The sequence below is a fragment of the Procambarus clarkii genome, chromosome 51, assembly GCF_040958095.1.
Source record: "Procambarus clarkii isolate CNS0578487 chromosome 51, FALCON_Pclarkii_2.0, whole genome shotgun sequence".
Taxonomy (NCBI): Eukaryota; Metazoa; Arthropoda; class Malacostraca; order Decapoda; family Cambaridae; genus Procambarus; species Procambarus clarkii.
The window spans coordinates 6,012,806-6,025,502 of record NC_091200.1 but is presented as its reverse complement, the minus strand read 5'-3'; the positions used below and the strand labels follow the sequence as shown (position 1 = coordinate 6,025,502).

Here is a 12,697-nt window from a genome sequence, read left to right as displayed (position 1 = left end):
ATGCGTTACCCATTCTATGTGGCGCCCTTACCCGCCTGCGAGGCGTTCAAGGTGGATGGCTTTCGGCAGGACTGTTCGATTTGGGGGTACCTGTTACTCTTCTCCCGTTTCAGCTGTTGCTTTGGATTCTGGCTTGGTTGGAGGTCATTCCCACGAGAGTTGTCCTTATGGTCCCTTGGTGGCCAGCCCAGCTTTATTTTCAGACGCTGCTCGATAGGTGTCCGAACCCAGGGCGTTTTCCCGCGGCTCCGCCTCTTTCGGTAGGTCGGACCGGTCCTGTACGTGACTGGTTCGGCCTTCTCCTCGGCTATTCGTGTCTGATATTTTGACGCGGGTATCACCATCTCTGTGGTGATCAGGTGACTTTGTTGACGGTGTCCCACCTGCGAGCTTCGTCTCGGCGATAGTATGACGTTCCTGGTGTTTCTATGCACCTTTTTTCTTGCTCTTAGTAGTTGTCTTCTCTTTTGCTCCGGGTTGTCTTGTCCTATCTTATGTTTTCAGGACTACAGTTATTTGATGTTTCTTATTGTTGCCTCATTTTATGCGACGCTGGCGGAGCCGCTCATGCTTGTGTTCGGGGTGGATGTCACATCTGCCCCGTTCCGTACGCTTTCTCGTGTTTTGTTTCACCTCCGACCTCCTCATGCGTCGCCTGAGCTGTCCTGGTCCTTGATCAGGGTGCCCTCTTATCTTCTCTTCAGTTTGTGGTAGCCCCTTCGGTTCAGGTTTCTGCTCTTTGGTACTGGTGGTAGGTTTGTATGTTTGCAGCCTTTCTCCGTCCTTTTGGCGACGGTCGAGACGGCTGCTTTCTGGGGGGGGGTCCTTGGGTTTTTGATGCGTGATTGGTTTGGCCGGGGGTGCGTCCTGTGTTGTCCGGTTGTGCTTTTTTGCCGTTACCTGTGGGCCGTGTGTGGGGATGCGCTTTGGGTTGAATCGGTTCCCCTCGTTCCCGGTTTCAGGGCTCGGGTCTCCCAGGTCGTCCGCAGAATTTTTAAGTCTTCCAGCCTGCGGTCTGTCCTTGCGCCCATGCTGTTTGGATGTTTGCAGCTTTCGCTGCTGTGTTGGTGACGTCTAGGGTTCATTTCGGGCACATGGATTTGAGGGTCGCACAGGTTCCTGGCCGCCCATTCTATATGCGCGTGTCTGCTCCTGTGCGTTCTTGTTGCCTTGGGTCGCAGGTTGCAGCCTGTTGTCTCGGCTTTGCGTTGCGGAGTTTGTGGTGGCCGCCTCCCGGGTCAGCCCTTTTTTTCCTTCTCTTTGGGTATGAAGCACCAGGGAGCCATAGGAGCTCCCCACAAAAAACCAGCGTTGAATGTAATGAAACACCATTTTCTGGGTGAGCCCCGGAGGCTCCCTGGCAACCCTCCCTCCCACCGGTCGGCAGTTTTTTCGCGTTGGTTGAAGCTTAGCTTCCGAACTGATGCTAAGCAGCCGGCGCAGTGAGGTCCGGGGCTCCCCCTCCCCCTCTCGGGGCAGGGAGGGCTGCGTGGACGATCGGCGCGGCAGTAAAGTGTGACGGAGTTTTTTACCATATGTGGTTTGTTTTGTTATGCCTACCTTTCTGGGTGTCTAACCCCAGTCGATGGCAGATAAGGAAAACCCCAACCACAAGGGGGTTTTCCAAGGCCATTGCTCCCTGAAACCTCTCTGAAGGGGCCAGGTTCTGGCGCTGGTCCATGGTAGGTCTGAACTCCTTGGCTAATGTCCCAGTCTAATATAACATACATTAGCCCAATAGGCTCCAAGGAACCTCCGTGGCTCACCCAGAAAATGGCGTTTCATTACATTCAACGCTGGTTATTTGCGGTTTTTGACATCCAGCCTAAGAACTGTGGGTTGGTTCGCTGGCGGATGGGTCTGAGGCTCCTCCTTTCCCCTCCTGGGGAGGGGGAAGCGTTGCTCAGACAGCGGTGCGGCGACATGATGACGTCATGCTAGTTCGCTAATTTTCGTTTGGGGAGTTCTGTCCACCTGTTCAGCCTTCGGTCGCAATAATTTTACCAGAATAGGGGTTTGTTTTGGGGCGCCTATCTTTCTGGGTGCCTTTCCCGGTCGATGGTAGACATGGAATGCTCCCAACCACAGGGGAATCTTTATAGGCCATTGTTCCTTGTGCCTCTCTAGAGGGGGGGCCAGGTACTGACTCTTGGTCAGAACCGGAAGGCAAGACCTCCGTGCATTGACTGATGCCTGAAAGATATACATATTCATTCAGCCTGGATAGCTCCAGGGAGCCTCCGGAACTCACCCAGAAAATGGCGTTTGATTACATTCAACGCTGGTTTTTCATGTTTTGACCTCTCAATGCTTAGTTCTGAGATGGATTGATTAATTTGTGTAGTCATTTCCACAACACAAAATTGACCTTGCAATAATGCTTGAAATTTGCCTGTGGCACATGCTGCATGTCACACTTGTCTGACTACATGCTCTAATATCCATAGCATTTTACCTGAGGGAGCAGCTGAATAGTTCAGATCTGAATGGAGCGTTTGTATTAACTCGGTGTTTTTTTCATCGTTTTATGAACTACTTTCCATCGGTTACTAAGTAAATATTTTGCATGCAATTTCTTCCCTTATTTTCTCTTGGATATAAGGTTTTTATGTAACACATTTCAATTTGGGACCATAGGTGTCTCCTGTCTCCTGTCTCTTGTGTTACTTTAAGTTGCGTGCAAATTTGTAGCAGGATGTGTGTTTTACTATTAATTAATATCTCTCTCAATTATAATATGATATAATTATGAAAGAATTCAAGAATAAAGCACTTTTATATTTTTTTTTATCTTCTCTGAACCAGGAGAGAAGAGTAACAAACTAATCCAATTTATGTGGAAGTTGTTTAACCATTTGATTTTACAGTTTTTCTGCTACCAGTTTAATATTTTCCACTGATTATTTTGTTTTAATTATTATTATTATTATTATTATTATTATTATTATTATTATTATTATTATTATTATTATTATTATTATTATTATTATTATTATTATTATTATTATTTTAGATACTCCCTTTCCATCAAATTTATTTTTACTCAAAGAAATGGGAGCTTGAAATTATAAATTAACGTTGTTTAATGTTCAGGCGTACTTACAGTTGCTCCAGCAGCAGGTGGGCAGCTCAGCTGGTTCAGGTGCAACAGCTGGCAGTCTAGCAAACCAGCTAGGTAGTCTTCAACAACTGCCTTCCCTTAATAATGTTAGTGTACAGCAACTCTTGGCAGCCTCACAGGGAAACTTGGCAACTCAACAGATGTTTGACTCAGCAGGTAAATTTGTTTCAGTTTTTTTTTTGTAAAGGTTTAAGATAAACTATTTTATAATTTCAAATGGTATTGTGGTAAATTTATCTCTGGCTATTTATTGTATTGCAACTTGTACTTTACCTGATTAACCTGAGGGCCACTAACACTAGTGGGCTCGATGAGGACAAGAAGTCGGCGGCTTGTTGAAGGTCCTCCCAGTTGCCTTTGATGATCTTTTCCAGTTGTACTTTAAAATTTTAGTGTTTTGGCATTTACGGCTTTGGCGGGTAGGCGGTTCCATGGGTTTATAACCTTGTGGGTGAAAAAGCATCTTCTATTTTCAGTCCTACATTGTGACTTGTTGAGCTTTAAACTGTTGCTCCTTGTTTGTGTTACACCTGACCTTTTGAAGAAATTTTCTGGATCAACATCATCTAAATTGTTCAGTATTTTGAAAGTTTCAATGAGATATGCCCTGTCATGCCTAGTTTGCAGTGTTGTTAGCCCTGTGGCCCTAAGCTGATCCTAATATGGGAGTTGACTTAGCGCTGGAATTAATTTTGTTGCCTGGTGTTGCACTTTCTCCAAAGCAGCTATGTCCTTCTGAAGATGTGGTCTCCATGTTTGGATACAGTAATCTAAATATTTATAGATTTATACAATTGAATCATCACCGTCTTTTCCTTAAAGTCAAAGGTATGTTTGATTATTCCAAGGGTTTGGTTAGCTTTTCTGTGGGGAGCCCTGTAGGCTCCCTTAAGCGTTCCTACTAATATAGTGCTATCTTATTTGGGGTCATTAGTCGCAGAGTTCTTGTTGCCTACTGGGAACCAGATCCAGAACCTGGCCCCCTCAGAGAGGTGCAGGAAGCAATGACCTATGAACACTTTACATTTAAAGTACAGTATATTATACTTGCCATCGACCAGGGAAAGCACCCAAAAGATTAGATGAACAAAACAGACCACTGTCTGGTTGAAAAGTGTGACCTACGTCACTACATCAAAAGAGCAAAGGAACTTCCCCCCCAGAAAGAAAACAAACAACGCTTTGTCCAACTAGCCTTCTGTTTGTTAGTGCTCACCCTCCCTGAAATTCTGGACTGGAAGTTCTTTGTAATACAAGGTTTCATAATTTATTTACCTGGCATCTACGTCTTTGGTGAATAGGTGGTTCCATGGGTTTATAACCCTATTCGTGAAAAACATCACCTGTTTTCTGACGTACATTATGATTTGTCGACCTTGAAACCAATTCTTTGTTTTTGTTATATCTGACCTTTTGAAGAGGATGTCTGGGTCAATATCCTTGAAATTGTTCAGTATTTTAAAAGTTTCAATGAGATCAGTCCTATTTGCAGTGGTGTCTGGTTTGCAGTATTGTTAGCTCTCTGGCCCTCAACGTTTCCTGGTATGAGAGGCAATTTAGTTCTGCAATGATTTTTGTTGCCTGGTGTTGAACATTCTCCACAGTAGCTATACCTTTCTGAAGGTGAGGTCTCCATGCTTTCTTACAATTTGATTTCTAATAGTTGGGTACAGGAAATCTGTTAGGGCCTAATTCTAGGATGCAAAGTAAAACAGTTGCTTAACTCCTGGATACCCATTTACTGCTAGATGAACAGTCATTAAGCAAAAAGAAACATTGCCTAAACTCTTCTGTGAGAATTGAACCCAAGACCTTTTGCTGACCTATATACTGTATATAATAATAGAGGGGAGAGCCAGCTGCACACAGGTCTCTCCTCCCACATCCTTCATGTGGGAGGAGTCTGAACAAGGATGGAGTCAAGAAAACCATACAAATTATTGTCTACATCCTGTTTGTGTCTGCCTGAAGTATAACCATTCAGTTATTTGAATGTGAAGGAAAACCATGGTTATTACCATTTTGTTTTACAAATTATAAAGATAATATAGAATTTCTAATATGTTGCCTTAATTCATCAACAGGCTCTCATTCCTTAGGTCTGAGTGGTTTGGGGTCTCTAGGCAGCCTCAATCTGCCTACTTCAACTAATGGTTCCCAGGATACAAATCTTCAGGGATTATTAGCTTCCATGAGCTCACAAAACACAGGTAAATAACAATTTAATGCATTACTGTATTTCATCTTTTTTTCAGTTTAGATAGCGTGTACATGATATTCCTCACTTACAATAATTTATTTTATGCAGAGCTGCAGTTTGTAATACCTCTATATAAAGTAACAAAATAAGCTATTCTGATGAAGTTATGTTTCAAGATTGTAATATATTGGGTGAGTTAGTAGCACAAGGGAAATACTATGAAGATGAAATTAGGTACTTCATTGTTTTACTTTTGAATAAAGTGTAGGTTGAATTTTTTTTTAATTCATTAGGGAGTGATTTCCATATATTGGGTCCTTTTATTTGCATATATTTGCAGTTGATATTCCCAGGCTGACTGGGAGTATCAAAAACATGTTTATTTCTGGTGTGATGTTCGTGGGTTCTGTTACATCCATCTAGGAAGGGTTTCAAAACAGGATTAGAATTTAAGAATCAGGTTTTGTAAGTGTAAATGGCACAAGAAAATGTGTAGATTGAGTGTATTTTTAGCATGTTCAGAGGATTTAAACTAAGGGCCTACATGTTGTCTAAAATCAAAATTTGTTATAATAATTGACTTTTGTATGGATGATGATGGGCTTGAGGTAGTTTGTAGTAGTTGAAGCTCATGCTCATATACTGTAAATGAGATAGGGATATATTATTGAGTAGTATAGTGTGAGAAGAACAGAGTGGGGAAAATTATCTTATTTCTGGGGGGAGCCCCGTCGGCTCCCCGGAGCTTTCCAGGCTGATATACTAATGTCAGACTTTGGCATCAGTCATGTGTATGGAGTTCTGTGGGCCTACCAGGGACCACAAGCCAGAACCTGGCCCCCTCAGATGAGGCAAGGGGAGCAATGGCCTATAGAAACCCTTGTGTGGTTGGAAGCATTCTATGTCTGCCATCGACCGGGTCATGCACCCAGAAAGCGTCCCAGAACAAACCCCTATTCTGGTGAAAATTGCTACCAAAAGCCGAACAAGTGGATAGAACTCCCCAAAAGAAACAATCAAACGAGCATGATGTCACACGTTGTCTGCATAGGGAGGAAGGGGAAGCCCCAGACCCCCATGCCGGCTATCCACCCTTCAGTTCTAAGGCAAAGGTCGTGTGCTCCAGCTCCGGTGGTTGTTTTAGCACTGTACCTAGTATGTGGTGACTGTCTGCTAGGTGATGCATGAGCCGGGAGTGATTCTCCAGTACTTGGGCTGCATGCGCCTAGGGTTTCCTTCCCTAGGTGCCCTGTAAGTACTGCCCTTGGAGCTTGGGGGCCACCTTCCACAAGTTCCTTGGGTTCTGCCTCTGCTAGGCTGTTTAATGCTTGGTTTTTGGCCGCCCTTTGTGTGCTAGGATGTTCTGTCTCCCTTGTTTGCCTTAGGGTAAGGGGCAGTTTGCACTGGTAGGGGCGCAGGGTACTGTGCAGCTTGTTTTCACCAATCATAGCGGCCGGCTCTGTTCCGCCTGGGTACACTGTCCTCTTGCGGAGTTTTCTTTTTCTTTTTGTTTGTCTGCCTGGTGGTGAGTCTGCCTTATTTTTGCCCCCTGTGTACTGAGTACTCTTCCTCCTTCCGGTGGTTTTCCCTGCTAGGTCCCCGTGAGTGTACGCGTCCCAGACATGGTAGACATGGGTGCCGGTTTGCAGTACCCTGCCTGGGCTTCCCTGAGCATGATTTCCATCTCAGGATCCTGGGAATTCCCACGGGGATGCGTGGTCCAATGGATGTGACCCTGGGTTCCCCCCTCGCTTCATGCGAGTTTGAGGGTTGCTCTGTTCCCTTGTCTCAGGGTGACTCTCACTGTCTTTGCCTCCGTCTGCTGTCTGTGGGGTTGGTGGCACCTTTGACCCGGAGTCCTACAAGTTTTGTTGCTTGTTTGTGACTCGGTTACCCAGTCTCCGTGCGTGTTGTTGGGTGTCTGCCCCTCCCCCGGTTCGGTTCCTTGTTCCTTGGATCCGTCGGTTAGATCCTGTCGGTGGGTTCTTTTCTCCGTTTATTCACCCATTTTCTTGGGACGGGCCTTCACCGTCATGTTCCCCTCTTCTCTGGGTTCTGCATGACTTTTGGTCTAGGTGTGAGTGTGCCTTTATGTGCCTTCGTGCTTTGTGCTTGATTCTATATGTTCTTGAAGGTTCGAGAAGGTTTTTGCTGCTACCTGTATTATTGGAACGTCTGTCGTCTTTCGGTGGCTTCCCTCCAGTCCTTGCTAGAGCTGTTTGGTCCTCTTCTGTGCTTCTTTTCGGTTTTTGGTCCTGTTTCGTTCTTTTGTGATTGTATCTTCTCTCCGTGCTCTGTCTCGGCACTGCTCATTTTCTTTCAATATTCCTAGTTGGTGCCTTCCCGCTGAGCGGGTTGTGCGTTTCAGACCTCCTGTCCTGCATAGGGTTGCCAGATTGGGCTCCTTGTGGCCCAGTTGGGCTCCTTGAGGTCCGGTTGGGCTCCTTGCGGCCCGGTTGGGCTCCTTGCGGCCCGGTTGGGCTCCTTGCGGCCCGGTTGGGCTGCTTGCGGCCCGGTTGGGCTGCTTGCGGCCCGGTTGGGCTGCTTGCGGCCCGGTTGGGCTGCTTGCGGCCCGAGTGAAAAGCCAGCTATGTATGTTTTGCTACTTACTACTCTTTTTGGCTACTGTTAAGATAAGCGGACTGTGTACTCTGCAATGGAATTCCATCGTTAACAAAAATATTTGGTCTAGTTTTATAGTCAAATTTGTGATTTTATTTCTTCAGCTTGTGACTTCCAGCACCTCACATCTGGCATCCCTGCCTACGCATGCTCCGTGTTAGTTTGTTTTGGTATGGGCAGGTTTTCGTCCTTTTCGTTCTGCGTCCTTTTTTCTCGGGTGCTTCGCCTCTCGCTCCTTTCCATTCTCCAGTCCATGCCCCGTAGCTACTGGGGGTGTTCTGGATTGCCGCTATGGGAAGGACGCCGGGTTTTCCCTACGTATGGGTGCGGGGGCATCTCCTTCTCTACTCTACTCTTCTCCTGAATGTGCGGCTCTCGCCTTCTTCCACTGGCGGTGCTCCCGGAATCTTCTCGGCTACATTGTGTCTTTACACGTTCATGCCTACGTTCTGCAGGTGAGTTTATAGGGTCTGGCGTCTCTTTCGGAGGTGCTGGTTCGTGGTTTTTGGATATGAATATAAGAACATCAGAACACAGATGACTGCAGAAGGCCTATTGGGCCATACGAGGCAGCTCCTAATTCTACCCATCCAGTCCCACTCGTATGCATGTCCAACCCATGCTTGAGTCACTCTTGGGGGGGGCCCACCTCCACTATGTTACGAGGTACAATGGTGGGGTGAATGTGATGGGGTGAATGTTACTGTGTCAGGATGTTATGAGGTGACGTTTTGTTGCAGTTTTCATACTGTGGATGCGTGTTGGGGATTGGTTATGGCATTTTGTTTGGCCCTTCCGTGCTTCTTCCTGGGGCCTTCGTGTTTCGTCTGTGTTTGTTACAAGGGGGGGGTCACAGCCCCGTTTTTCGTGGTCTTATCTGGATTACTTATTCCTTGCCCGTCTTGCAGTGCCCGGCTTAGCCCTTCCATATATGTTGGGTTCTTACCTGTCCTTACCTGTTCCCCGAAATCTTCGAGGCAGCCTCTTTCAATGCTCTTGCGAGTGCTGGGTTTGTCCCTCAGCGTCCTTGTGCCAGTTGTTGCGTCACCAGCTTCCTCTTTGGGGTTTTTGGGGGTTCAATGTCATGAAGCTTTCCTCCTTCCTAACTCAATGTGTTCATGAATGCCGCATCTGTCTGTTGGGCTTTGTGACCAGTGCTCACCATCTGGTCAGGTGCGTCGGCAGCTGTCCATGTGTCAGACTAACAGTACAGTGTGGGAGTTTATGGCTGTAATCCTGGCGCTACTGAGGATTTGGCTTCCTCGGGGATCGGTGATCCGGCTCCATTCGAGTGCTTCCCTGTGGTTCGTTGTATCAACTCGGAGGTGGGTCGCTTTGGTCCGTTGCTGTTTGGAACTGGTTGCTTCGAGTAGCTGTTTTGCTAAGTTCTCGGGGCTTAGCTCTCCACGCCATTCGCATTCAGGGAGTGTCCAACGTCCTGGCAGATGCCCTGTCCCGCTTCATTCCTCTTTCCACGGAGTGGATGGTCAACACAGCTTCCTTCTTTTGGCTTTGCCAGATGTACGGGCGCCTAGAGTTGGACCTCTTGTAATCAGCTTGGTTTCGGCATCTTCCTGTGTATGTGGTGCTGTTCTTCGACTGTGAGGGTCTCGCAGTGGACACTTTTCGGTTGGACTGGTCGAGGTGGGGGTTTCTGTGCCCTTTTCCCCAGTCCAGCTGTTACTTCGGGTTCTGGCTCGGCTTGAATCCTATAGTGGGAGGGTGATTCTCCTGGCGCCAAGGTGGCTGGCGCAGCCTTGGTTTCAGGCGCTGCTTGCTGGGTGTCCGAATTTGGGCATTTTTCTGTGGCTCCGCCTCTTTCAGCAAGTCTGACCGGTATGATACCTTGCTGGTTCAACTTTCTCCTCCACAATATGCATCTTGATTTTCTGACGCGTGTGTATTGTTGTTTGTACGGTGATCTGCTGACTTCTTTGATGGTGTCCCACCTGCAATCTTCTTCTCAGCAATAGGAAAAGGTTTCTTGGCAGGATTTCCACCGTTTTCTTTCTCTTTGTCGGTGTCAGACAAGGTTGTTTTGTGCTTTCTCTTTTGGACTTTCCTGGATCGGCATCTCATGCTGAATACTGTTGCTTCATAACGTGTAGTTTTGGCGGAGCTGCTGCAGCTTGCATTCGAGGTGGATGTCACTTATGCCTCGTTTAGCAAGTTTTCTCGTGCATTTTTTTACTTCCGGCCTGCTCATGGTGGCCACCTTAGCCTTCTTGGTCTCTGGACCGGGTTTTTTCCTTTTATCTTCACCTCGGTTTTTGGTGAAGGGAAACCTGATCCTTCGGTTTGTGATTGCTTTTAGTAGGCTTTGTTTTTGTTGGCTTTGGCCTCTGGGGGTCGGGTTAAGGACCTTAATGCTCTTTTTCGGCATCGGGGGTTTTGTTCATTTGGTCCAGGTGGTCGTTTTGTTTGTTTGCAGTCTGCTCATTTTTTGTCTGGCGAAGAATGAGATGGCATGCTTTTGGATGGGTTCGTTGGTTGTGGATGCATGGTTGGTTCAGCCGTGGGTGCATCACATGCTGTGTCTGATAGCTACCTGTGGACCACCGGTTCTATGTTGGTGTACACTCTCTGGGTTGATCCGGTTTCCCTGGTTCCCTGTTTCAGGGCTCGTGTGTCTCAGATTGTCCGCAGTATCATTAAGTCTAGCCAGCCTGCTGTCTACCCTCATGTCCATGATGTTAGGAGGTACCTGTATGCCACTTTTTTGGCTGTCTTTGGTGATATGTCTTGGGACACGTTTTGGGTGCAGAGGTTTTGGAGGTCAAACAGGGGCCTGGTCGCCAGGTATCTCGTGAATGTCCTGGGCACTCTGCAGCCTTGTGTTTCTTTGGGGTGTATGTCACAGCTGTCTTTGTCTTCCTCGCATTGAGACCTGTGGTGTTCCCACCTCCCTGGTGAGTCCCTATTTTTTTTTCTGTGGGTATAATAGTTAGCTTCAGGGAGACTACATAGCTCCCAACAGAAATCCCAGCATTGAATGTAATGAAATGGCAGTTTCTGGGGGGAGCCTCGGAGGCATCTTGACCCCCTCCCTCTCTCCCTCCGGTCAGTGGCTTTCATCATTCAAGAACTGGAGGGTGGGTAGCCTGGCTCACCCAGGCCGGCTTTCACTCCCCCCCCTTCCTTCCTCTTCATGAGGGTGGGGGAGGTGGTGCTAATGAAGGGGGGGGGGGGACTAGATGGACAGTGCTGTGGTCTCCAGTAGGCAACAAGACCTCTGTGACTGATAATACCAAATAGGATAGCATTATATCAGTAGGATAGCTTCAGGGAGCTTCCGGGGCTCACCCAGAAACTGCAGTTTCATTACATTCAACGCTAGTTTTATACTCAAATTGGGTGTAATGTCTGCTAAGGTTTAAAATCAGTTTGGTGCAAAGACTTATCCCAACTGATTTGGACAATTTAAATTTGGTTAAATTATATGCAAAATATACGTACAGTATAATCACTATTATAGTTTAAACTTCACCAGTGACAAAGTTTGTTTTCCCCATAGTTAATATGTGAACCAGTGTGCATGACTAACTTTGGTGGTGTTGTGTGTTTATGTACAGGGTTGGGTATGAACGTGCAGAACTTAGCATCACTGGCGGCCATGACAGGTGGCAGTACGACGGGACTTCAAGCTCTCACCCAGCCAGGTATCACATTCCCTACTTCTCCCAGCTCTCCCTTCACCCTCACCGACCCAGGTATCACTCACAAGCTTTCTTCACTCTCCACTCTTACTAAATTTTACTTCCTGTACCAACATATCAGTGAACGTCTTGTAAAGTATAAATCAAATATCATCAAATTGTTTCAATGCATCTTTTTTCTTAACTATTGTTTACATTTTTTGCTTTTATGACTTTTTTTTCAAAGTAGTAATGTCCTTTTTAATTTTAATTATATTTTTATTTAACGGTGTGTTTCCATTTTGAGTTATTTATATTATCTTACCTTTGCAACTAATTGTATATACTCGGAAACAACTTCTCTAAACTGCATGAAATTAATTCCACTTTTCTGAAAAATATCTCTACTGTACTATTTTTTAATCACAATTTTTGGCCTACAAGCTGCCAGGCATTTAAGGTACACATAATAGTTATCTGTATTTCAGTTTTGTTTAACCACTGTAATGTGCCGAGTTTATTGTGATATTCCCTCTGTGTGCATAAAATCAAGTGTTTGCAAACATTTTTTCAACCTTGTAAAATGATAAATTTCCATCCCTGAACACGTACATATAAAAAAATATAAAAAATCCACTTACTTTGGCTGTGGGGACATGGAGAAGGGGGCATCACGGGCTGGTCGCCTGTGCTTGCGCGAAGCTCCCGGAAGCAGTCGCACGGGCCATTCAGTACCCCGAGTTCCCACAAATATATTTTAAATTATTTGTTCAATGTATTTCCAATGCGGTTTTATTTTTCTTTATCATATATGATGTATATTTGTGTCCTTTACAATATGTTTACAGTAGAATGTTCATAATGTTCCATGGAACTGTGATACATGTTCAGTAATGTGTCTACAAAAAATGTTTATTGTCGCAGTAATACTTGTTAAAAATTCACTAAAATTACAACATGTACAGTTTCACATACTATTTACACAGTAACATGTAGCTGATGTGTGGAAAAAGGCTAACATAGTTCCAATCTACAAAAGTGGAAGCAGGGAAGACCCCCTTAATTATAGACCTGTATCATTGGCAAGTGTAATAGTCAAAATATTGGAAAAAATAATTA

General features: G+C 45.7%; 1 protein-coding gene across 12 annotated transcripts in view; it reads left to right on the top strand.

Annotated features, from left to right (window-relative positions):
- The window catches only part of LOC123774618 (CUGBP Elav-like family member 1), a gene marked incomplete at its 5' end in the record, with an annotated part of 187,982 nt that overhangs the window by 114,643 nt on the left and 60,642 nt on the right, over nt 1–12,697 (top strand). For 3 of the 12 annotated variants that reach the window (XM_045769100.2, XM_045769098.2, XM_045769095.2), the window contains 3 exon segments: nt 3,094–3,277; nt 5,206–5,331; nt 11,516–11,653. In XM_045769100.2, coding sequence (XP_045625056.2) covers nt 3,094–3,277; nt 5,206–5,331; nt 11,516–11,653 — 448 coding nt within the window. 12 annotated transcript variants of the gene reach the window in all.